Source organism: Rattus norvegicus, chromosome 9 (genome assembly GCF_021556685.1).
Source record: "Rattus norvegicus strain SHRSP/BbbUtx chromosome 9, alternate assembly SHRSP_T2T, whole genome shotgun sequence".
NCBI classification, from domain to species: Eukaryota; Metazoa; Chordata; class Mammalia; order Rodentia; family Muridae; genus Rattus; species Rattus norvegicus.
Window position 1 is genome coordinate 6,247,172 of NC_141542.1, and position 23,807 is coordinate 6,270,978.

A 23,807-nucleotide genomic window follows, 5' to 3' on the forward strand; every position below is an offset into this window, starting at 1 on the left:
ATCAAGATCTTACACTTTCAGTAACACTGAAAACTGACTGCTGATAACACATCCATATCCTACTCATCGATTCACCCCTACACCATGCATCTACCAATCTCCCTGTCCACCTATTCTTTCATTCATTCACCCACTTATCCACTGATTTCTCTATCTACCCATCACCCCACCACCTACCTATTCACCCACCCATTCGTCCATCCATCCATTCACCCACCCATCCATCCATCCATCCATCCATCCATCCATCCATCCATCCATCCATCTGTCCTTCCATCCTTCCATCCACCAACCTGTCAATTTACCCATCTATTCTTTCATCGACCTGTTTGTCCACCAATCTGTCTACGCATCTGTTCATTCATCCATTCACCACCCCACACCACCCCCAACACACATTACTGTTACTGGGAAAACTTCCAACATGCTCCCCTTTTCCTCTGTACACACAGTAGGAGTCTTCCCTGCCTCCATCCAAGCAGGGAACACAGGCAGCTGACTTGCTAATTAAGCAAATTCTGGAGGAAATGATGGAGTCGTGAGTTCGAGACTGGCCCATGCCATTTCCCAAAGCTTTAGTTTGAAGATGGAGGAGGGCCTTCTTTTCCCCAGCACTAGCTAATTACTAACTACTTTAACTCTTGTACTCCTGCTTGGTTGATGCAGGCCTGACTGTCTGGGACATGTGACCTGGAAGGATGAGAACAAAGAGATATTTAATGTTTCAATGATACAATCTTGTTGAAGACTACGGAGGCTGAAGAGGAGTGCAACTACTCCTCCTCCTCCTCCTCCTCTTCCTTCTCTTCCTCCTCCTCCTTTTCCTTCCTCTTCCTCTTCTAGTTCTTATTCCTCCTCCTCTTCCTCCTCCTCCTCCTTTTTCTTCCTCTTCCTCTTCTAGTTCTTATTCCTCCTCCTCCTCCTCCTCCTCCTCCTCCTCCTCCTCCTCCTCCTCCTTCTCCCTCTTCCCCTCCCCGTCCTTCCTCTTCCTTCCTCTCCTGTTTCCCCTCCTCCATTTCTTTGTCACTCTCTCCTTACTCCTTTACTTCCTGGTAATCTGCTCAGCAGCTTAGCCTGCTATGGGAGCATGCATCTGACTCTGACCTGTCTGGACACACTTAGCCACCACACTCTCCCCAGCCCTCCCAAAGTCTCGATCTGAGTGTCTCCTGGGTGTCATGGACTTAATGCCACTGCAGCTCTTTCTGCTCAATCTGATCCCAGGTCCTCATTGTGTCTTCACACCATGGTGGCCCCTAAAAAGAAGCTTTCAATCTCCTCTTCTACCCTACCCCCCTGGTTCCACAATGCACGTCTAGGGAGGAGACACTGCTCTTACAAACAGCTTCTTCAGCAGTCTCCTGATAGTCGTCAGGCATCCACACCACAGCAGGAAGGATTGATCCATCTTGAGCAAATCCTGAACTTCCCTTTTCCCTCTCCCTGTGCCCTCAACAGAAAACCCAAACTTCTTCCCAACATGTCTCTACACATCCCTTTACCTAATGCCTCATCCTTAATTGTCCTTCTCCAAGGAAATCTCCCCTTCCCCCGTGACTGACAGCAGTCATGAGGATGGAGTGACCTCTACAGTACAAAAGTCGCCCAGCCCGGAATTTTGCAATCCAGATAATACTGTGGAAACATTATGTCCCAGAGTTCCAGGTAGATGCAGCCTGGCCTCTCTGTTCCCTAATGTCTCCAGACCAAACGGCTCTACCTACCTCCTCGATAAACTTTTCCATACCTCCACCTCCTCCTCCACCTCCTCCATCTCCTCCTCCATCTCCTCCTCCTCCACCATCTCCTCCTCCATCTCCTCCTCCATCTCCTCCTCCTCCACCTCCTCCTCCATCTCCTCCTCCATCTCCTCCTCCATCTCCTCCTCCTCCATCTCCTCCTCCTCCATCTCCTCCCTCCTCCATCCTCCATCTCCTCCTCCATCTCCTCCTCCTCCATCTCCTCCTCCATCTCCTCCTCCATCTCCTCCTCCATCTCTTCCTCATTCATCTCCGCCTCCATCTCCTCCTCCTCCATCTCCTCCTCCATCTCCTCCTCCTCCATCTCCTCCTCCATCTCCTCCTCCTCCTCCATCTCCTCCTCCATCTCCTCCTCCATCTCCTCCTCCTCCATCTCCTCCTCCTCCTCCATCTCCTCCCCATCTCCTCCTCCATCTCCTCCTCCTCCATCTCCTCCTCCATCTCCTCCTCCATCTCCTCCTCCATCTCCTCCTCCACCTCCTCCTCCTCCTCCATCTCCTCCTCCACCTCCTCCTCCATCTCCTCCTCCTCCATCTCCTCCTCCATCTCCTCCTCCATCTCCTCCTCCTCCATCTCCTCCTCCTCCATCTCCTCCTCCATCTCCTCCTCCTCCATCTCCTCCTCCTCCACCTCCTCCTCCATCTCCTCCTCCTCCATCTCCTCCTCCATCTCCTCTTCCTCCATCTCCGCCTCCACCTCCTCATCCATCTCCTCCTCCTCCATCTCCTCCTCCATCTCCTCCTCCATCTCCTCCTCCATCTCCTCCTCCATCTCCTCCTCCATCTCCTCTCCATCTCCTCCTCCCCCATCTCCTCCTCCATCTGCTCCCCCATCTCCTCCCCCATCTCCTCCTCCTCCATCTCCTCCTCCATCTCCTCCTCCGTCTCCTCCTCCACCTCCTCCATCTCCTCCTCCATCTCCTCCATCTCCTCCTCCATCTCCTCCTCCTCCTCCTCCACCTCCTCCTCCATCTCCTCCTCCATCTCCTCCTCCTCCATCTCCTCCTCATCTTCCTCTATCTCCTTCTCCTCCATCTCCTCCTCCATCTCCTCCTCCATCTCCTCCTCCTCCACCTCCTCCATCTCCTCCTCCATCTCCTCCTCCATCTCCTCCTCCATCTCCTCCTCCATCTCCTCCTCCTCCATCTCCTCCTCCATCTCCTCCTCCATCTCCTCCTCCTCCATCTCCTCCTCCTCCCCCATCACCTCCTCCATCTCCTCCACCTCCTCCATCTCCTCCTCCATCTCCTCCTCCTCCCCATCTCCTCCTCCTCCATCTCCTCCTCCTCCATCTCCTCCTCCTCCTCCATCTCCTCCTCCATCTCCTCCTCCATCTCCTCCTCCTCCTCCCCCATCTCCTCCTCCATCTCCTCCACCTCCTCCATCTCCTCCTCCATCTCCTCCTCCTCCTCCTCCATCTCCTCCTCCTCCATCTCCTCCTCCTCCATCTCCTCCTCCTCCTCCATCTCCTCCTCCATCTCCTCCTCCATCTCCTCCTCCTCCTCCTCCTCCTCCATCTCCTCCTCCTCCATCTCCTCCCCCATCTCCTCCTCCATCTCCTCCTCCTCCTCCATCTCCTCCTCCATCTCCTCCTCCATCTCCTCCTCCTCCACCTCCTCCATCTCCTCCTCCTCCATCTCCTCCTCCACCTCCTCCTCCATCTCCTCCTCCTCCATCTCCTCCTCCATCTCCTCCTCCATCTCCTCCTCCTCCATCTCCTCCTCCTCCATCTCCTCCTCCATCTCCTCCTCCATCTCCTCCTCCGCCTCCACCTCCTCCTCCATCTCCTCCTCCTCCATCTCCTCCTCCATCTCCTACTCCATCTCCTCCTCCATCTCCTCCTCCATCGCTTCCTCCTCCATCTCCTCCTCCCCCATCTCCTCCCCCATCTCCTCCCCCATCTCCTCCTCCTCCATCTCCCCCTCCATCTCCTCCTCCATCTCCTCCTCCATCTCCTCCTCCATCTCCTCCTCCACCTCCTCCTCCATCTCTTCCGCCTCCATCTCCTCCTCCTCCATCTCCTCCTCCACCTCCTCCTCCATCTCCTCCTCCTCCATCTCCTCCTCCTCTTCCTCTATCTCCTCCTCCTCCCTCTCCTCCTCCATCTCCTCCTCCATCTCCTCCTCCATCTCCTCCTCCATCGACCTCCTCCTCCTCCATCTGGCCTCCTCCTCCTTCTCCTCCCCATCTCCTCTCGCCATCTCCTCCTCCTCCTCCATCTCCTCCTCAGCTCCTCCTCCATCCCTCCACCATCTCCTCCTCCTCCACCTCCTCCATCTCCTCCTCCATCTCCGTCTCCACCTCCTCCTCCATCTCCTCCCTCTCCATCTCCTCCTCCATCTCCTCCTCCATCTCCTCCTCCTCCATCTCTCCTCCTCCAGTCTCCTCCTCCATCTCCTCCTCCATCTCCTCCTCCGCCTCCACCTCTCCTCCATCTCCTTCCTCCTCCATCTCCTCCTCCATCTCCTACTCTCTCCTCCTCCATCTCCTCCTCCATCGCTTCCTCCTCCATCTCCTCCTCCCCATCTCCTCCCTCCATCTCCTCCGCTCCATCTCCATCCTCCTCCAGCTCCCTCCTCCATCCTCCTCCTCCATCGCCTCCTCCATCTCCTCCTCCATCTCCTCCTCCACCTCCTCCTCCATCTCTTCCGCCTCATCTCCTCCTCCTGCCATCTCCTCCTCCACCTCCTCCTCCATCTCCTCCTCCTCCAGCTCCTCCTCCTCTTCTCTATCTCTCTCTCCTCCTTCCTCTCCTCCTCCATCTCCTCCTCCATCTCATCCTCCTCCTCCTCCACCGTCCGCCCCATCTCCTCCTCCTCCATCTCCTCCTCCATCTCACCTCTCCTCCATCTCCTCCTCCATCCTCCTCACCTCCTCTCCATCTCCTCCTCCTACATCTCCTCCTCCTCCATCTCCTCCTCCATCTCCTCCTCCATCTCCTCCTCCTCCTCCACCTCCTCCTCCTCCATCTCCTCCTCCTCCATCTCCTCCTCCATCTCCTCCTCCATCTCCTCCTCCATCTCCTCCATCTCCTCCTCCATCTCCTCCATCTCCTCCTCCATCTCCTCCTCCATCCCCCTCCATCTCCTCCTCCTCTCCTCCTCCTCCATCTCCTCATCCTCCATCTCCTCCTCCATCTCCTCCTCCTCCCATCTCTCTCCTCCTCCATCTCCTCCTCCTCCATCTCCTCCTCCTCCTCCATCTCCTCCTCCTCCATCTCCTCCTCCTCCATCTCCTCCTCATCTCCTCCTCCTCCATCTCCTCCTCCTCCATCTCCTCCTCCTCCATCTCCTCCTCCTCCATCTCCTCCTCCATCTCCTCCTCCTCCATCTCCTCCTCCTCCATCTCCTCCTCCATCTCCTCCTCCTCCATCTCCTCCTCCATCTCCTCCTCCATCTCCTCCTCCTCCACCTCCTCCTCCTCCATCTCCTCCTCCATCTCCTCCCTCATCTCCTCCTCCATCTCCTCCTCCTCCATCTCCTCCTCCTCCATCTCCTCCTCCTCCATCTCCTCCTCCATCTCCTCCTCCATCTCCTCCTCCATCTCCTCCTCCATCTCCTCCTCATCTCCTCCATCTCCTCCTCCATCTCCTCCTCCTATCTCCTCCTCCATCTCCTCTCCCCATCTCCTCCCCCATCTCCTCCTCCCCCATCTCCTCCTCCTCCATCTCCTCCTCCATCTCCTCCTCTTCCATCTCCTCCTCCACCTCCTCCTCCTCCATCTCCTCCTCCTCCATCTCCTCCTCCTCCATCTCCTCCTCCTCCATCTCCTCCTCCATCTCCTCCTCCATCTCCTCCTCCATCTCCTCCTCCATCTCCTCCTCCATCTCCTCCACCTCCTCCTCCATCTCCTCCTCCATCTCCATCTCCTCCACCTCCTCCTCCTCCATCTCCTCCTCCTCCATCTTCTCCTCCATCTCCTCCTCCATCTCCTCCTCCATCTCCTCCTCCATCTCCTCCTCCATCTCCTCCTTCTCCTCCTCCATCTCCTCCTCCTCCATCTCCTCCTCCTCCATCTCCTCCTCCTCCTCCTCCTCCTCCATCTCCTCCTCCTCCACCTCCTCCTCCATCTCCTCCTCCACCTCCTCCTCCATCTCCTCCTCCATCTCCTCCCCCATCTCCTCCTCCACCTCCTCCTCCACCTCCTCTTCCACCTCCTCCTCCACCTCCTCCTCCACCTCCTCCTCCTCCATCTCCTCCTCCATCTCCTCCCTCATCTCCTCCTCCATCTCCTCCTCCATCTCCTCCTCCTCCATCTCCTCCTCCATCTCCTCCTACTCCATCTCCTCCTCCTCCATCTCCTCCTCCTCCATCTCCTCCCCCATCTCCTCCTCCATCTCCTCCTCCTCCATCTCCTCCTCCATCTCCTCCTCCATCTCCTCCTCCTCCATCTCCTCCTCCTCCATCTCCTCCTCCATCTCCTCCTCCATCTCCTCCTCCTCCATCTCCTCCTCCTCCATCTCCTCCCCCATCTCCTCCTCCATCTCCTCCTCCTCCATCTCCTCCTCCATCTCCTCCTCCATCTCCTCCTCCTCCATCTTCTCCTCCTCCATCTCCTCCTCCATCTCCTCCTTTTCCATCTCCTCCTCCTCCATTTCCTCCTCCTCCTCCTCCTCCTCCTCCATCTCCTCCTCCATCTCCTCCTCCATCTCCTCCTCCTCCATCTCCTCCTCCTCCATCTCCTCCTCCATCTCCTCCTCCATCTCCTCCTCCGCCTCCACCTCCTCCTCCATCTCCTCCTCCTCCATCTCCTCCTCCATCTCCTACTCCATCTCCTCCTCCATCTCCTCCTCCATCTCCTCCTCCCCCATCTCCTCCTCCATCTGCTCCCCCATCTCCTCCCCCATCTCCTCCTCCTCCATCTCCTCCTCCATCTCCTCCTCCGTCTCCTCCTCCACCTCCTCCATCTCCTCCTCCTCCATCTCCTCCATCTCCTCCTCCATCTCCTCCTCCTCCTCCTCCACCTCCTCCTCCATCTCCTCCTCCTCCATCTCCTCCTCTTCCTCTATCTCCTTCTCCTCCATCTCCTCCTCCATCTCCTCCTCCTCCTCCACCTCCTCCTCCATCTCCTCTTCCTCCATCTCCTCCATCTCCTCCTCCATCTCCTCCTCCATCTCCTCCTCCATCTCCTCCTCCTCCTCCCCCATCTCCTCTTCCATCTCCTCCACCTCCTCCATCTCCTCCTCCATCTCCTCCTCCTCCTCCTCCTCCATCTCCTCCTCCTCCATCTCCTCCTCCTCCATCTCCTCCTCCTCCTCCATCTCCTCCTCCTCCTCCATCTCCTCCTCCATCTCTTCCTCCATCTCCTCCTCCATCTCCTCCTCCTCCTCCATCTCCTCCTCCTCCTCCATCTGCTCCCCCATCTCCTCCTCCATCTCCTCCTCCTCCTCCATCTCCTCCTCCATCTCCTCCTCCATCTCCTCCTCCATCTCCTCCTCCTCCACCTCCTCCATCTCCTCCTCCTCCATCTCCTCCTCCACCTCCTCCTCCATCTCCTCCTCCTCCATCTCCTCCACCTCCTCCTCCTCCATCTCCTCCTCCTCCATCTCCTCCTCCTCCATCTCCTCCTCCATCTCCTCCTCCATCTCCTCCTCCGCCTCCACCTCCTCCTCCATCTCCTCCTCCTCCATCTCCTCCTCCATCTCCTACTCCATCTCCTCCTCCATCTCCTCCTCCATCTCTTCCTCCCCCATCTCCTCCTCCATCTGCTCCCCCATCTCCTCCCCCATCTCCTCCTCCTCCATCTCCTCCTCCATCTCCTCCTCCGTCTCCTCCTCCACCTCCTCCATCTCCTCCATCTCCTCCTCCATCTCCTCCTCCTCCTCCTCCACCTCCTCCTCCATCTCCTCCTCCTCCATCTCCTCCTCTTCCTCTATCTCCTTCTCCTCCATCTCCTCCTCCATCTCCTCCTCCTCCTCCTCCACCTCCTCCTCCATCTCCTCTTCCTCCATCTCCTCCATCTCCTCCTCCATCTCCTCCTCCATCTCCTCCTCCATCTCCTCCTCCATCTCCTCCTCCATCTCCTCCTCCCCCATCTCCTCCCCATCTCCTCCTCCTCCATCTCCTCCTCCATCCCCTCCTCCATCTCCTCCTCCATCTCCTCCTCCATCTCTTCCTCCACCTCCTCCTCCATCGCTTCCTCCTCCATCTCCTCCTCCCCCATCTCCTCCCCCATCTCCTCCCCCATCTCCTCCTCCTCCATCTCCCCCTCCATCTCCTTTTCCATCTCCTCCTCCATCTCCTCCTCCATCTCCTCCTCCACCTCCTCCTCCATCTCTTCCTCCTCCATCTCCTCCTCCTCCATCTCCTCCTCCACCTCCTCCTCCATCTCCTCCTCCTCCATCTCCTCCTCCTCTTCCTCTATCTCCTCCTCCTCCCTCTTCTCCTCCATCTCCTCCTCCATCTCATCCTCCTCCTCCTCCACCTCCTCCTCCATCTCCTCCTCCTCCATCTCCTCCATCTCCTCCATCTCCTCCTCCATCTCCTCCTCCACCTCCTCCTCCATCTCCTCCTCCTCCATCTCCTCCTCCTCCATCTCCTCCTCCTCCATCTCCTCCTCCATCTCCTCCTCCTCCTCCACCTCCTCCTCCTCCATCTCCTCCTCCTCCATCTCCTCCTCCATCTCCTCCTCCATCTCCTCCTCCATCTCCTCCATCTCCTCCTCCATCTCCTCCATCTCCTCCTCCATCTCCTCCTCCATCTCCTCCTCCATCTCCTCCTCCATCTCCTCCTCCTCCATCTCCTCCTCCTCCATCTCCTCCTCCATCTCCTCCTCCTCCATCTCCTCCTCCTCCATCTCCTCCTCCTCCATGTCCTCCTCCTCCATCTCCTCCTCCTCCATCTCCTCCTCCTCCATCTCCTCCTCCTCCATCTCCTCCCTCATCTCCTCCTCCTCCATCTCCTCCTCCTCCATCTCCTCCTCCTCCATCTCCTCCTCCTCCATCTCCTCCTCCTCCATCTCCTCCTCCTCCATCTCCTCCTCCTCCATCTCCTCCTCCATCTCCTCCTCCTCCATCTCCTCCTCCTCCATCTCCTCCTCCATGTCCTCCTCCATCTCCTCCTCCTCCATCTCCTCCTCCTCCATCTCCTCCTCCATCTCCTCCTCCTCCATCTCCTCCTCCATCTCCTCCTCCATCTCCTCCTCCTCCATCTCCTCCTCCTCCATCTCCTCCTCCATCTCCTCCCTCATCTCCTCCTCCATCTCCTCCTCCTCCATCTCCTCCTCCTCCATCTCCTCCTCCTCCATCTCCTCCTCCATCTCCTCCTCCATCTCCTCCTCCATCTCCTCCTCCATCTCCTCCATCTCCTCCTCCATCTCCTCCTCCATCTCCTCCTCCATCTCCTCCCCCATCTCCTCCCCCATCTCCTCCTCCCCCATCTCCTCCTCCTCCATCTCCTCCTCCATCTCCTCCTCTTCCATCTCCTCCTCCACCTCCTCCTCCATCTCCTCCTCCTCCATCTCCTCCTCCTCCATCTCCTCCTCCTCCATCTCCTCCTCCATCTCCTCCTCCATCTCCTCCTCCATCTCCTCCACCTCCTCCTCCATCTCTCCTCCATCTCCATCTCCTCCACCTCCTCCTCCTCCACCTCCTCCTCCTCCATCTCCTCCTCCTCCATCTTCTCCTCCATCTCCTCCTCCATCTCCTCCTCCATCTCCTCCTCCATCTCCTCCTCCATCTCCTCCTTCTCCTCCTCCATCTCCTCCTCCTCCACCTCCTCCTCCATCTCCTCCTCCTCCACCTCCTCCTCCATCTCCTCCTCCACCTCCTCCTCCATCTCCTCCTCCATCTCCTCCCCCATCTCCTCCTCCACCTCCTCCTCCACCTCCTCTTCCACCTCCTCCTCCACCTCCTCCTCCACCTCCTCCTCCTCCATCTCCTCCTCCATCTCCTCCCTCATCTCCTCCTCCATCTCCTCCTCCTCCATCTCCTCCTCCATCTCCTCCTCCATCTCCTCCTCCTCCTCCATCTCCTCCTCCTCCATCTCCTCCTCCTCCATCTCCTCCCCCATCTCCTCCTCCATCTCCTCCTCCTCCATCTCCTCCTCCATCTCCTCCTCCATCTCCTCCTCCATCTCCTCCTCCATCTCCTCCTCCATCTCCTCCTCCATCTCCTCCTTTTCCATCTCCTCCTCCTCCATCTCCTCCTCCTCCATCTCCTCCTCCTCCATCTTCCTCCTCCTCCTCCTCCTCCTCCATCTCCTCCTCCTCCATCTCCTCCTCCTCCATCTCCTCCTCCATCTCCTCCTCCTCCATCTCCTCCTCCATCTCCTCCTCCATCTCCTCCTCCATCTCCTCCTCCATCTCCTCCTCCATCTCCTCCTCCATCTCCTCCTCCATCTCCTCCTCCTCCATCTCCTCCTCCTCCATCTCCTCCTCCTCCATCTCCTCCTCCATCTCCTCCTCCATCTCCTCCTCCTCCATCTCCTCCTCCATCTCCTCCTCCTCCATCTCCTCCTCCTCCATCTCCTCCTCCATCTCCTCCTCCTCCATCTCCTCCTCCATCTCCTCCTCCATCTCCTCCTCCATCTCCTCCTCCTCCATCTCCTCCTCCTCCATCTCCTCCTCCTCCTCCATCTCCTCCTCCATCTCCTCCCTCATCTCCTCCTCCATCTCCTCCTCCTCCATCTCCTCCTCCTCCATCTCCTCCTCCTCCATCTCCTCCTCCTCCATCTCCTCCTCCTCCTCCATCTTCTCCTCCTCCATCTCCTCCTCCTCCATCTCCTCCTCCTCCATCTCCTCCTCCTCCATCTCCTCCTCCTCCATCTCCTCCTCCTCCATCTCTTCCTCCATCTCCTCCTCCATCTCCTCCTCCTCCATTTCCTCCTCCTTCTCCTCCTCCATCTCCTCCTCCTCCATCTCCTCCTCCTCCATCTCCTCCTCCTCCATCTCCTCCTCCATCTCCTCCTCCATCTCCTCCTCCTCCATCTCCTCCTCCTCCACCTCCTCCTCCATCTCCTCCTCCTCCATCTCCTCCTCCTCCATCTCCTCCTCCATCTCCTCCTCCGTCTCCTCCTCCATCTCCTCCTCCTCCATCTCCTCCTCCTCCATCTCCTCCTCCATCTCCTCCTCCATCTCCTCCCTCATCTCCTCCTCCATCTTCTCCTCCTCCATCTCCTCCTCCTCCATCTCCTCCTCCTCCATCTCCTCCTCCTCCATCTCCTCCTCCTCCATCTCCTCCTCCTCCTCTATCTTCTCCTCCTCCATCTCCTCCTCCTCCATCTCCTCCTCCTCCATCTCCTCCTCCTCCATCTCCTCCTCCTCCATCTCCTCCTCCTCCATCTCCTCCTCCTCCATCTCTTCCTCCATCTCCTCCTCCATCTCCTCCATCTCCTCCTCCATCTCCTCCTCCTCCATCTCCTCCTCCTCCATCTCCTCCTCCTCCATCTCCTCCTCCTCCATCTCCTCCTCCTCCATCTCCTCCTCCATCTCCTCCTCCTCCATCTCCTCCTCCTCCTCCACCTCCTCTTCCATCTCCTCCTCCTCCATCTCCTCCTCCTCCATCTCCTCCTCCATCTCCTCCTCCATCTCCTCCTCCATCTCCTCCTCCTCCATCTCCTCCTCCTCCTCCACCTCCTCTTCCATCTCCTCCTCCTACATCTCCTGCTCCTCCATCTCCTCCTCCATCTCCTCCTCCTCCATCTCCTCCCCCATCTCCTCCTCCTCCATCTCCTCCTCCTCCATCTCCTCCTCCATATCCTCCTCCATCTCCTCCTCCATCTCCTCCTCCTCCATCTCCTCCCCATCTCCTCCCCCATCTCCTCCTCCTCTTTTACCTCCTTCTGTATCCTTCCTTCCTCCCTACCTTCAGACTCAATGTTTCAAATAAGGGATAAATGGCTGTGGGAAATAGAGGCTTCTCTGTATGGCAGACTTCTGGACAAAGCCAAGCTACTCAGTGTAATCCAACCATCGAGGAGAAGAATTACCACTCCATCTGTCCCTGTCAGAAGGTGCCCACAAAGGATCTGCGCTTGCACCCCTGTCCGTGCTGTGGAGAGTCCCCTCTGTCCCTGCTCCCCTCAGCCTGAGCCGTGTGTCCTCCTGAGGAATGCAACACTTGCTGTGTATTAATTGCCCCTTTCTTTCTTTTTTTCTTTCCTTTTTAACTTAAGATGCTGTGTGCAGTGTGTGAGGAGTGAGTGTGTGTTTAAAAGCTTTCTTATTTGGAGATCAGGTCAGATAGTTTTTTGAAGAAAGTCTGCTGAGAGCCCAAAACAGTGAAAATTCCACAGGCTGCCTCACACTCCTGCCCTCATCCATCACCACAGTGCTGCAGACAGCAAGCACATGCAGCAATTGGATATGCTTCAGTCACCGCTGAAAGGCAGGGCAAGCCCCCTTCCTTTTTGCCAAGGGCTGGAGCCTGGCTGGAGGGGGCTCCGGCAAACCCTGGCAGTGCTAAGCTGTGTTGCCTCACTGTGCCGGCATGCAGGAGGACATGGCAAGAGCTAGCTGTCTTTGTGTGTGTGAACATTAGTTCAGCTCCCACAGAGGCCAGAAGGGGGCATTGGGTCCCCTGGAGATGGAGTTACAGACATTTGTGTGCAGCCACTTGGGTGCTGGGAATTGAACTGGGTCCTCTGCAAGAGGAGGACGGGAGGCTGGTGAACATCTCAACCCTCGCACTTGAGAAGTAGAGGCAGACAGATCTCTGACTTTGAGGACCCCTGACCTGCAGAGTGAGTTCCAGGACAACCAGGGCTACACAGAGAAATCCTGTGTCATATTTTAAAAACTAAGCTAAAGAAAGATGGGGAGACATTTCCAAGGGCAAAATAAGGGATACTGGGAAGTCTAGCTGCACACAGAGAGGAAAGATAGGTGGGTTGTAAGATTCTCTAGCAAGAGTGGGGAGTTCAGGGGTTGGGGATTTAGCTCAGTGGTAGAGCGCTTGCCTAGCAAGCGAAAGGCCCTGGGTTCGGTCCCCAGCTCCGAAAAAAAGAAAGGAAAAAAAAAAAGAGTGGGGAGTTCACATCCAGTCGGTGTGGAAGGAACCATTGTCACACAGAAATGCAGAGGGGACATCTCATGATGTCACTTAAGGGATGGAGAATGGCTTCACGAAAGGCTAAGAAATTTGAAGACAGGAGTGCGAAGGACTGAGGAAGACACCAGAGGTTCACCTCTAGCCTCACAAACATGTGAATCCACACACAGAGGGGGGAAAGTTACTGAAGGAGATGGACCTGTATGTGTCACGTCCTGGTGACTGGGGCACACAACTTGAAGTGTGGAGAGGAGAGAAACAGAGGGAAGGAGAAGTTGAAGTGGTTGAGGAGCCATTAGCGCAGCATCTCTGAGTCCTTCAGCAAAAGCAGAGAGCCACAGACAGCACCACAGCACAGGTTCTTAACTGGTGTGTCACAACCCTAAGGGGACCAGATGACCCTTTCACAGGAGTCACCTAAGACTGTTGGAAAGCACTACCATCTACAACAGTAGCAAAAAAAACATGTTATGAAGTAGCAATGATTATAACTTTATGGTTGGAGATCAGCAGAGCATGAGGAGTTAAAGGGTCACAGCTTTACTAAGGTAGAGAACTGTGGCACAGAGCGAGCACTGAGTGGCACTTGTTAAAGACATCTTGACAGAGAGTCATTCCATGGAATGCCGTGGTGGAACACAGCTGCTGTAACAGATGTGTCCCAGCATTCCTAACAGTAAACAGCTGAAAGCAGCTCACACACAAATGACTGCATGAACACATGGCCCATTATACAGTAGAATATTATTCAGCCACAAAAAGGTCAGAAGATGAGACACATGGTACAATGTGAGCCTCGTGAGTATTTCCTTCAGTGACTGAGGTTGCTGGGTCACAAAATATAGTGTTGGGGCTGTTTGAATGAGAACAGCCTCCATAGCCTCACATAGTTTTAATTCCCAGTTAGTGGAACTGTTTGGGAAGGATTAGAACATGTGGCCCTGGGGTTGGGGATTTAGCTCAGCGGTAGAGCGCTTGCCTAGGGAGCGCAAGGCCCTGGGTTCGGTCCCCAGCTCCGAAAAAAAGAAAAAAAAACAGAACATGTGGCCCTGTTGGAGGAGGTGTGTCACTGGGGTGGGCTTTGAGGGTTCAAAAGCACACAGCAGGTTCACTGTCTCTGCCTGGTGCCTGCAGATCAGCTCTCAACTACTGCTCTGGAACCATATCTGCTCCCACCTTGATGATAGCGGACTAACCTGGGACTCTAAGCAAGCCCACAGTTAAATGCTTCTTTGTATAAGAGTTACAGTGGTCATGGTGTCTCCTCACAGCAATAGAACACTAAGGCACTCTAGGACCCAACTTATATTAAAGTCCTCAGAGAAACAAGATTCATAAACACCGAGATGTGTGTTGGAGAGCGCTGATAGGGAGTCAGGTTCTCTATACGTGCTATGGCGAAGCCATGTGATAACATCTACTGGGAAGGTTGGGGCAGAAGGACATAAGTTCAAGGGTAACAGAAGCAACTCAGTGAGACTCTGCCTTAAGATGACCCCGAAGAGCAGGAGAGATGGCATAGCACCAGTTGCTCTGGCTGAGGACCAGGACCCACATGCAATCACAACCCTCTGTAACTGCAGTCACAGAGCACCAAAAGCATCTTCTGCCCTCTGTGGGCACCAGGTATGTACAAGGTACACAGATACACATGCGGGCAAAACACCAACACCCATAAAATACATTTAATTCAAATCCTAAAGAGCTGTGAGCATGGTCAGGGGTTAAGCCCCGCCTAGAATTCCCCAATGAGGAACTGGGACCCCTCTGTGATCACGCAGCTGGGCTGTCTGGATTGAGGGCCCAGTAGTTGGAAGAGGCGAGCGTTGCCTGAGGTCATACACTCACCTTCCAGATGCCCGATCTTCCTGCTCTACCTTGGGCCTTGATCTCTTGGGGAGTCCTCACAAATTATCAGTCCCAGGATCCCCAGGTTGTCTCCTCTGACCTTCCTTGGTGTAAGACACTGCACATGCAGTAAGGCACTCTCTCTCCTTAGTGTGCTCCACATGCTTGGTTCACACAGGTAGGTGTGACACCTGCTTTTAAATTCAATTAAGTCAGCCTCCTGTCCTGTGTCTGGAATACATTACCAGCCAGGAACGGCAGGGAAGGGAAAGGGAAAAGCAGGAAACACAACACAGGCCTATTTAGAGATTTCCCTCTAAATGGATTTTAATTCTCTCCATTTGTCAGTGCTCTGTGGGGCTGGTGACAGGCTCACTCGGTGTGCCTCTGCAAACCAGCATCAGCCACATGGTCAGGTTCAGGCGCAGCTCCCCACATGCATCCAGTCACCCATGGTGGTGATCATGATGATGACGATTATGGTGATGATTATGAGTATGGTGATGGTTATGATGGTGATGGTTGTGATGATGAAGGCAATGGTGGTGGCGAAGATGGTGGTGATGTTGCTGTGGCTGATGGTGATGATGATGGTGTTTATTAAGGGGACCAAGACACTGGACGTGAACAATGCCAGCCAAGTCAGGGGGCACCAGTTGTCACAAGAAATTCAATTCTTTCCCATGAGTGTATAAACTGCTCCAGTCCTTGCCATCAGACAGCACTGTCCCATCCATGACCCCAGCACAGCAGTGCAGACTGTGGTGTCCCGTGTTAGGCAGCACTCATTTGTCCTTATGAGCATGGGCTGGAAAGCAGAGCCTGACACTCAACTCACCCGCCCCAAATCCAGGACAAAACCTGCAGATCGTCGCCTCTTCTGTACACCACATGAGGTAACAGCCAGTGTCCATCACAGACATGGGGAAACTGAGGTTTGGGAGCAAGATGAGGCCACAGGCAGGGTCTGGCCCCACTCTAGCATCTATAGCAAGCATCCCTTGCTGGCCTGTCATGTGGAACTGAGGGGAAGTGGAGACCCCTGTGATCTGAGGCCCACATGGGACATGCAAGCTCCTGGGACAGGGTTAGTTTTCATTAACTCCTGATGAGCCACTGGAGGTTGCTTCCACCTCAACTGGACAGGGAAAGGGCGCTGGGGAACAGACAGGACCACCCTGGGCTTACTGGCCAGCAGCTCCAGGTTCGGTGACCGACCCCAGACTGACATCCTTCCTGAGGACAGAGTCAGGATGACAAGAATAGGACACTGAATGAGGCATGCTCAGGGGCTGGCAGAGACACAAGTCCCTCAAGATGCAGATTTCAGAAGCTAAATCAGGACATATACAAAGGAGGGGTTTGGGAACACTGGGGAGCTGCTGTGGTGGAACCAAAGGAGAGAGTGTAGAACAGGTGCAGCTATTGGATAGCAGAGGCTTGCCAGAGGCTGGACTGGGCGACAAACTGGTAGTACTATGCAGACCAATGACCATGGCTGGTGCCTCTCAGAGGGAAGCCAGAACTGAGACTGGTCATTCACAGCCTGGACGCCACCATGGCAATCAACTTTGAAGGTACTGGGGAGCCATGGAGGGTAGACACATGACCAAACGAACCAAAGACAACCCGGCTCTGGGTGGAATTTGGGGATCGTGCTTAGACCTAGTTGCACCTGGCAGGATGGGGGTGGGGAGGAGGGGCGGTGTGTCCAGCGGCTGAGGCTGGAATGGTAAGGTCACCAGGGATGTATGTGAGAGTGGTCACCATAGTCACCATAGCGTTGACTCACCTCCACTGTCGCCTGCAGTGGCTTACTCATCCATTTGGCCTGCAGCAGCCCTGCCATATTCAGAGAGGGGAGGGGCCCAACCTACTTCCTTCAACACTTGAACACAGAATGTCTACACTGCCATCTACTTCCCGTGACCACCGAGTTAACTTGCTCCTTCCTCTGCCCACAACCCTCCTTCAGACCAACTGCAGTCCTGTGTGCAGACTATGAGGCCCTCTAAGCGCCTGCCCCGAAGTCCTGCCTCCTTCTCTGCACGTGCGCTCCAGCTACACAGGTTCGGCCCACCAGTCTGTCCACCCGCCCCACCCCCCAACTGCCAGGCTCTGCCCTGCCTCGAGGTCTTTGCATGGCTGCGTCCCAGACCCGGACACAGATGTGAGGTGTAGCTGGGCAAAATTTAGGACAACGGGGGAAGAAGCAGGTTCTCAACGCTCCCGCACCTTTTTGATATGGGGGAGGGGCGCCCACATTTCCCTTCTGATCAGACCCCCCCCCCGAAGCTGCAGACCGAGGCCCCAGGAGTCTGCGCAAGCGCTGTGATTCAGCCGCAGCGCGGACCCACAGCCAATAGCTGTGCTTTGCGATGAGGTAATGCCCGGCTCTACGTCTTGATTGGTCATTGTGAGGCCACAGACGCGTCCTCCCGGGCGTGAATCGCCTGTAAGCAGTCCTGGGCTGCAGGGAACTCTCGGGGACCAGGTCACCCATAGCCCAGGCTAGCCTCAGGCTCACTGTATTCTCCAAGCCGGCCTTGAATCCCTGATCCTCCTGCCTCCGCTACCCTCGGGCGTGCTGGATGACACGTGCGCACATTTATGCAGCACCTACTGTGTGCCAATTCACCCATGTACTCTACACATTTATTGAGCGCCTGTGATGTGTCAGTCTGTCACCTACGTGTGGTGTGGTGCCCAAACTGCCAAATATACATTTTATTTTCTATTTACTTTTAAGTTATTTTGTCTTTAAGATTATTTTGTATTTTCGCCAATTTTAAATTTCTTAAAGGTATTTTTATTATTTATTGGAGGGGAGCATTGCACCTCTGCTCACTTGTGGAGGTCAGTAAACAACTTGCTAGTCAGATCTCCTTCCACCATGTCATGAGGATTGAACTCAGGTCTCCGGGCTTGGCAGCAAGAGCCTTCAGGCATGAGCCATCTTGCTGGTCCTTGTTTTATTTCTTTCTTGTTTTCCTTTTTTTCGGAGCTGGGGACCGTACCCAGGGCCTTGCGCTTGTTAGGCAAGTGCTCTACCACTGAGCTAAATCCCCAACCCCGTTTTATTTCTTTAAAGTGACTTTCAAATATTTTTATGTTTTGTTTTTATTATTCTTTTATCTCATTTCATTTCGACACAGTTTCCTATCACCTGGCTTTGAACTTATGATCTTCCTGCTTCAGCTCCCCCAGTGTGAAGAATACAGGTGCAAGTCGCCATAGAGACCAGGCTAGACTAAGCAAAAGACTGGGCTTCCTTTAAGAAGCAAAATTTTGGGGTTGGGGATTTAGCTCAGTGGTAGAGCACTTGCCTAGCAAGCACAAGGCCCTGGGTTTGGTCCCCAGCTCCGAAAAAAAAAAAAAAAAAAAAGAAGAAGAAGAAGCAAAATTTTAGGAAGCACCAAATCTGAGGGGTTATCCTGAGGTTTGTCTCCTTTGGGTCTGTGATATGGGGATGGATCCCAGGGCCCTACTGGACCAAGCAATCGATGGTCACTGCCTCCGGGCTAGCTTTGCCTTCAAAAGAGGTTTCGTTCATTCCTTCAGGGTTTGCAGTCATTTTGGTTTTGGTTTGGTTTTGAGACAGGGTCTCTCTGTATAAGCCAGGCTGTCCTGGCACTTAGAGATCTTCCTGCTTCTACCTCAGGAGTTCTGAGATCAAAAGTGTGTCCACCTTAACTGGCTCATTCACTGTGTTTGTTTTTGTTTGTTTATTCTATGGCAGGGTGTCACCTAACCCAGGTTGGCCTCCCCGTTTTTTTAGCAGCAGATATGACTCAGCCCTTATGAGCCTCCATGGGTGTCCTGTGAGTTCCAGACCCCTCTGCCCGCTCAGAGGAGATGGATCCTGAGACTCAGTGCAGCCCCTGAGATCTGCTAAGGCCCTGAATCTGTAAAGTGGCCTTTCTTTTTCACAGCTGCATCGTATGAGCCCAGCCTGGTGTTCCCCAAGTGGGAGAAACTCGCACCCATGGGTGTCCCCGGAGCAGCTGGTGGTGATGGCTTCACTTGTAAAGAGACTGCTGGGGCTGGTGCAGTGAGGTGGGATTTGAGGATTCAGTTAGATGTGACAGATGCACAAGCCCAGAGCTGCCAGGGAGGAAGGGAGAGGGGCAGAGACATAGAGCGACCTCTGCGACCTTTCCCCTTCCCCATGCCAGTCAAGCTCAAGCTAAACAGTCCATCCATGTGCCCTGATCACTGCTGTCCCCATCCCCACCCCACCCCCCCGCACAACACCTGGGCACAGTACGTGTTCAACAAAGCCTCAAAAACACAATGCAAAATGTGAATTCGTAAAACAAGAGAAAAACGCCTGTGCTGCCTGCAGCCCGGCCATGGGTGTGGATAGAGACATTAGAGGAGGGAGATAACCCCACCCCCACCCAACCCCCATCCTCTAATTATCCTGTTGACAAGACTCAGGATCCTGCTCGTCAAGATGGCATCTGAGAGGACGGTTGTCTTTAGCGACGCTGACAGCTAATTTGTGGGAAGTTTAATTACAGGCGGCGTTAATTAACTGGCAAAGCACTGGGCGAGGACGGCGGCCATCTGTTCCTAGGATGTCCTCCCCTTCTGGGCAAGACCGGGGTGGGGGGGGCTTGCCAGAGGAGGGGGAGCGGGAGAAGGGGAAGTCTGGAGGAGGGCAGTGGGCGGGGCGCAGGAGGCGGCGGGAGGAGGGCAGGGGGTGTCCGGCGCTGCAGGGTCTGCAGAAGACGTAGGCGGGGGTGGCGTGGGGACGGAGTGGGGGCACGGAGGATCCGCTCACACCGGAGCACCGGGACCTGAAAGGACTGAGACACTGCAGACCTCCCACCGGGCCGCAGGACCTTTGCACAGGCCCAGACCCCTGAGGGCCCCGCAGTGCTGCTCTCCTGAACTTTGTGCCTCAGCCTAGGGATCCTCGAGACTGAAACCGGGGTACCCCCTCCCTGCATAGACAGAGGGGACATGTCTAGGTAGCCCCTGACTGGAGTTCAAATTCGGATCCCTTCTGCCTGGGCCCTGCTCCAGCCCTCAACCTCAGAGACTCAATTTTCCTTTTGAACAAGGGTGTCCTGAGACCCTGCGAACCCGAGAGGCCAGAGGAGCAACGCAGGAGACCTGAAGGCTACAGACTCCGTGGTCCCCGCCAGCGCCTTGTCATCGCAGGCAGCGCTCTCTGCAAAGCCTCAGTTTCCCCCTTTGCCCCTCCGCGGGCGAACACTGATGGCGCCGCCTGGTCGGGCAGGTAGGGGTCCCCGCCCGCACTGGGGTGCGGAGGTAGCACAGGCGCCCCAGCAGCTGGGAGTCTTGAGAGCCGGTGCCAACCGGAGGCTGCTGGACACAAGCCCAGGCCCGGGTGCAGGGCAGAGAGACTGCGGCAAAACGGGGACCTCCCACTCACAGAAGGAGGGGAACTCCGTGTGCACTTATCAAGCGCCTGCTGCATGTGAAGGCCACTGCCTCCAAGGACAGTGGCCTTGTCCACCGCAGGGCTTCATCACTCCTGACAACAAATGCTGACCGCTCATCCAGGCCTTTGCACATACTGAAAATCAGTCATCCTTAAACTAGTGGGGCAGGCATCACTGCTGAACCCGTTTTACAGATGGGGAAACTGAAAGGCGAGATAGTAAAGTAGACGACCTGGCCTCAGTCGCAAGCCCCCGGGGCAGGACAGGTGCTGGGCTGTGGGGGTGAAAACGAGACGGGACAAACACTGGCCTGCGCGGGGCGTAGTTATTCTGGGTGGGAGCGTGGCCATGCTGGGGGAGGGGGACAGGGCTATGCTGAGGCGGGGCTTGAACTGGGCGTGGCTTTGCTGGGGTGGGGACAACGAGGCGTGATTACGTTGTGGTGGGCGGGAGGAGTCTGACTCCCTGGGCGTGGTTGTGGCTTGGCTACAGCCACAGTGTAGGAAAGCCAGAAACCATCCAGATTCAAACACGCTTTATTGGGCACCCCCCCACACCTCCCCTGCCTAGTTTCCGCCCCTTCCCGCGTCAGTTGGGGTCAGGAGGGCTCGGGGGTCGCTTCTGAGGGCGCCACGTTCTCAGCCATCCCCAGGGACGTGGTGCTGTTGCAGCGACGGCAGGGTACTGTCCGCGCTAGCAACTCGAGCCTGCGGGAGCGCAGCCGGGCCTGGATGGCCCATATAGGCGGGCGGTGTCCGGGCAGGGGTGCTTCGTCGCCGCCTATGCTGCCGTCCGTGGAACCGTCGTGCGTGCTGGCCACCGACTGCTTGCATAGAGGACACGAACGCCGCGCGGCGCGCGAGAACCAGGGGTCTATGCAGCGACAGTGGTACGCATGCGCACAGGGCAGGATCTTGAGCCGTTCCCCCTCCTCGTAGTCGTCCAGGCAGATGGCGCACAGGTCACTGAGGCGCGTGAATGTGCGCACTTGCGCCTTCTGGCACGTCTGCGTCTTCACCGCGGTGCCCCGGCTCCCCCAGCCCCGGACCCACGGCCACAGCTGCCGCAGCACGAACAGCGTAGACGCAGCCAGGGCTAGCGCTCGAGCAAGGGCCCAGGACGCAGCCACTACGGGATGACACTCGGGTTCGGGACAGGGTTCCCCATGCGGAAGCAGCACGCGTGCTGACTGGTCGCAGCGCACGGTCACTTCCAGGTCCTCAAACACGCGCAGCTGCCCTGGGGCCTCAGAACCCATTGAGGCTGCTGTGGCTCTGGCTCTCCGTGCTCGCCGTCCTGTGTGCTCCCAGGAGCAGCCCAGGGGCTGGACCAGCACCAGTGGGTCCAGTGAGCGGTTGTCAAGCCCGGGGCCCTCGATGGCGAGGCAGGCGTCGGCCGGCCGGGCCACCAGCAGGTATCCGCGTGCCCTCTTGGGGTCCACGGGAACCCCAAGCAGCGCTGGGAGGTCCAGGAAGTCCCCAGAGCTCAGGTTAACCTGAGCGTCCGTGGGCGACAGGGACAGGACCAGCCAGAGAGCCACCAGGGCCAGCGGGGCTACCCGTGTCCACGCCGACCGCGCCATGGCGGTCCCTACCTCCGGCTCCTGAGCTCCGATGAGTCCCTTGTGGGACCGTACGGGAGCCCCTCGGGCATCTCCGGAGCCACGCGGGGACCCCGTGGCCGGGTGGGAGCGGCGCCTGCTGTGGCCGAACTCCGGGGCCTCAAGCGGAAGAGGCTCCCGGGGACAGTTCAGGCCACATGATGTCCAGGAGACCTGCTCTGAGGATGACACCTCAGGGTTCTGGACGCTTCTGACCTTTATGACGTCATTGTCATAAAGACCCTTGGCTGTTGCGGGCTATGGCTGGTGGAGCATTACTTAAGCCCTGACTTAGGTCATTACCAGAGGAGCCTGGGTCATCTGCCCCATTTGACATTAGTTCATGAATAGGAAAACCGAGTCTAACTTGGCATATGAGCACATACAGTTCAGGCACAGGATTCCAGTTGACAGAGCACCCTGTCATCACCCCAGGGAAGCGGAACCTTGTTATTGTTCCTGTCAGCTCTGAGCTTGTGTGGTGGCCATATGGACTCAGGACTCCGACTGGCTGGTCTCTGCTCAGCCTCCCCACCTTAGAGGATAAATAAAACCCAGGAAGAGATTGGAACTTGTATTTTGGTGAAGGGATACACTCTCCCAAAACTCACATAGACTGAGGAGCTCCTTTCCCTTCCCCAACCCAGCACCGTGGAGACTGATCTGGATCCGCTCCCTCCTGTTGGTACAGGGACCGTCCTCGCCAGGCCAGTGTCACTTTGTAGCTCTGAACAGTGGGTGCAGCAACAACTGATGACTATTATGCTAGTGAGGAGATCAAGAAAACAGCTACAACGATCTCCTGCCTTCCTCGAACTCAATACCTGGCACCTTGCTCAGCGTCATCTCGCCCTCTACTGTGCCACCCTTGGAAAGGCCTTGCCCCCTCTGAATCTCGCTCCCCAGTTCCCTGTGGCCAATCAGAGCTCTGGTACTGTTTGGTGTGAGTAGTGCTCCTACCATAATCAGCTGTGACTGAAGTTCTGAGGCAGGGAGGAGGAATTGGTCCTGAAAGCCCTTTCTCAAGGTATCAACCCATAGCTCTCCCTTCAGGCTCCTCCCCTTAAAGGCGATACCACCTGCCAATAATACACACACACACACACACACACACACACACACACACACACACACCCCTACCCATCCAGCCAGTGCCCATAACATGACTCCAAGGTGGGCAGGGCCAGTCTCTCAAAAGATTAACAAAGGTTTTGGATGCCTCGGGCCCCACCACAGGAGAGGACATATTGAGCACCAAATGCACATCAGGCCCAAGGCCTGTGCCATGACTGTGTTGCCATCTCTTTGGATGCTGTAACCCAGGCTGACCATGAACCCACAGTGATCCTCCTGCCTCACAGGTTGAGGCTGACCTGGAGTCTCTGGACCTGGAGTCTCTGCCCTCCCCTAACCTACCTTTCTGAGACAGGGCTTTGCTGATTGAGTGGGCTCCCCTAATGGCCCAGATACCTCAGAGCTGTGTTTGGGTTCTGGGGATTCAAGTCCAGGTGCCAGCACTTGCTGTGTGCCAGGGCATGTGGATGCCAGACAAATCAAATCATGCCGGGAACACAGTCATGCTGCTTGAGCCCCATGCTCATGACCAGGCAATGTCAATCTCACACATTCTTTATTAGGCACCTACAGTTTGCAGACATGGAGGGCCAGTAGCCACAACAATTACTGAGAGGCAACAGAAACAAGTCCCTAGAGAGGAAGAAGGCGGCGATGAATAGAAATCGAGGCAGAATCTGCAGAGGGACTTGGTCCTGGGTGAAGACAAATTGTTAAGCGCCCTGAGAGACTCAAAAAAGTGTGAACATGTAGAAAGGTCCTGGGATATCCAGCCCACAACCACCAAAAGAACAACAAATCTCTTGCATTCCAGCACTGGGAGAGATGAGGCAGGAGGATTGCTCTGAGTTCCAGACCAGTCTGGGCTGCAGATGGAAACCCTCTGAAAGAAAAATCGGGTGACTTCCCAGTGAAGTGGGGACACAACTGCTTGGCCATCTGGCCATCCAGCTGGGGTCCGTGTGGTGAGGGGAAGGGGTGCCCACAAGATGAGTGTTATTTCCTGTAAGTTTAGAATTCTTTCACAACAAAACACCTTAAATCCAGAAATCTTTAAAGAAAAAAATAAAAACTGGGGGGTGGGGGAAAGCAGCTGGAGAAGGGGGAGGGGACAAACACAGAAGG

The 23,807-nt window shown here is 56.1% G+C and overlaps 2 protein-coding genes across 4 annotated transcripts in view; one reads left to right on the forward strand and one right to left on the reverse strand.

Moving 5' to 3' along the window:
- The first annotated feature begins 19,320 nt into the window (after positions 1–19,320).
- Positions 19,321–23,807, forward strand: part of LOC148003256 (uncharacterized) — a 30,744-nt gene continuing 26,257 nt past the window's right edge. For all 3 annotated transcript variants that reach the window (XR_015629298.1, XM_087568230.1, XM_087568232.1), the window contains exon 1: positions 19,321–19,842. The gene's annotated coding sequence lies outside the window, so the exon portion shown is untranslated. The remainder of the gene's footprint in view (positions 19,843–23,807) is intronic.
- On the reverse strand, positions 20,529–21,717 carry Znrf4 (zinc and ring finger 4). Its single transcript, NM_001024878.1, has one exon. It carries the CDS (start codon positions 21,588–21,590, stop codon positions 20,607–20,609), a length of 984 nt encoding a protein of 327 aa, NP_001020049.1. The 5' UTR covers positions 21,591–21,717; the 3' UTR covers positions 20,529–20,606.

Bases quoted from the DNA above. Each gene is read 5' to 3' on its own strand.
- Znrf4 (NM_001024878.1), bottom strand. From the start codon at position 21,590: ATGGCGCGGTCGGCGTGGACACGGGTAGCCCCGCTGGCCCTGGTGGCT.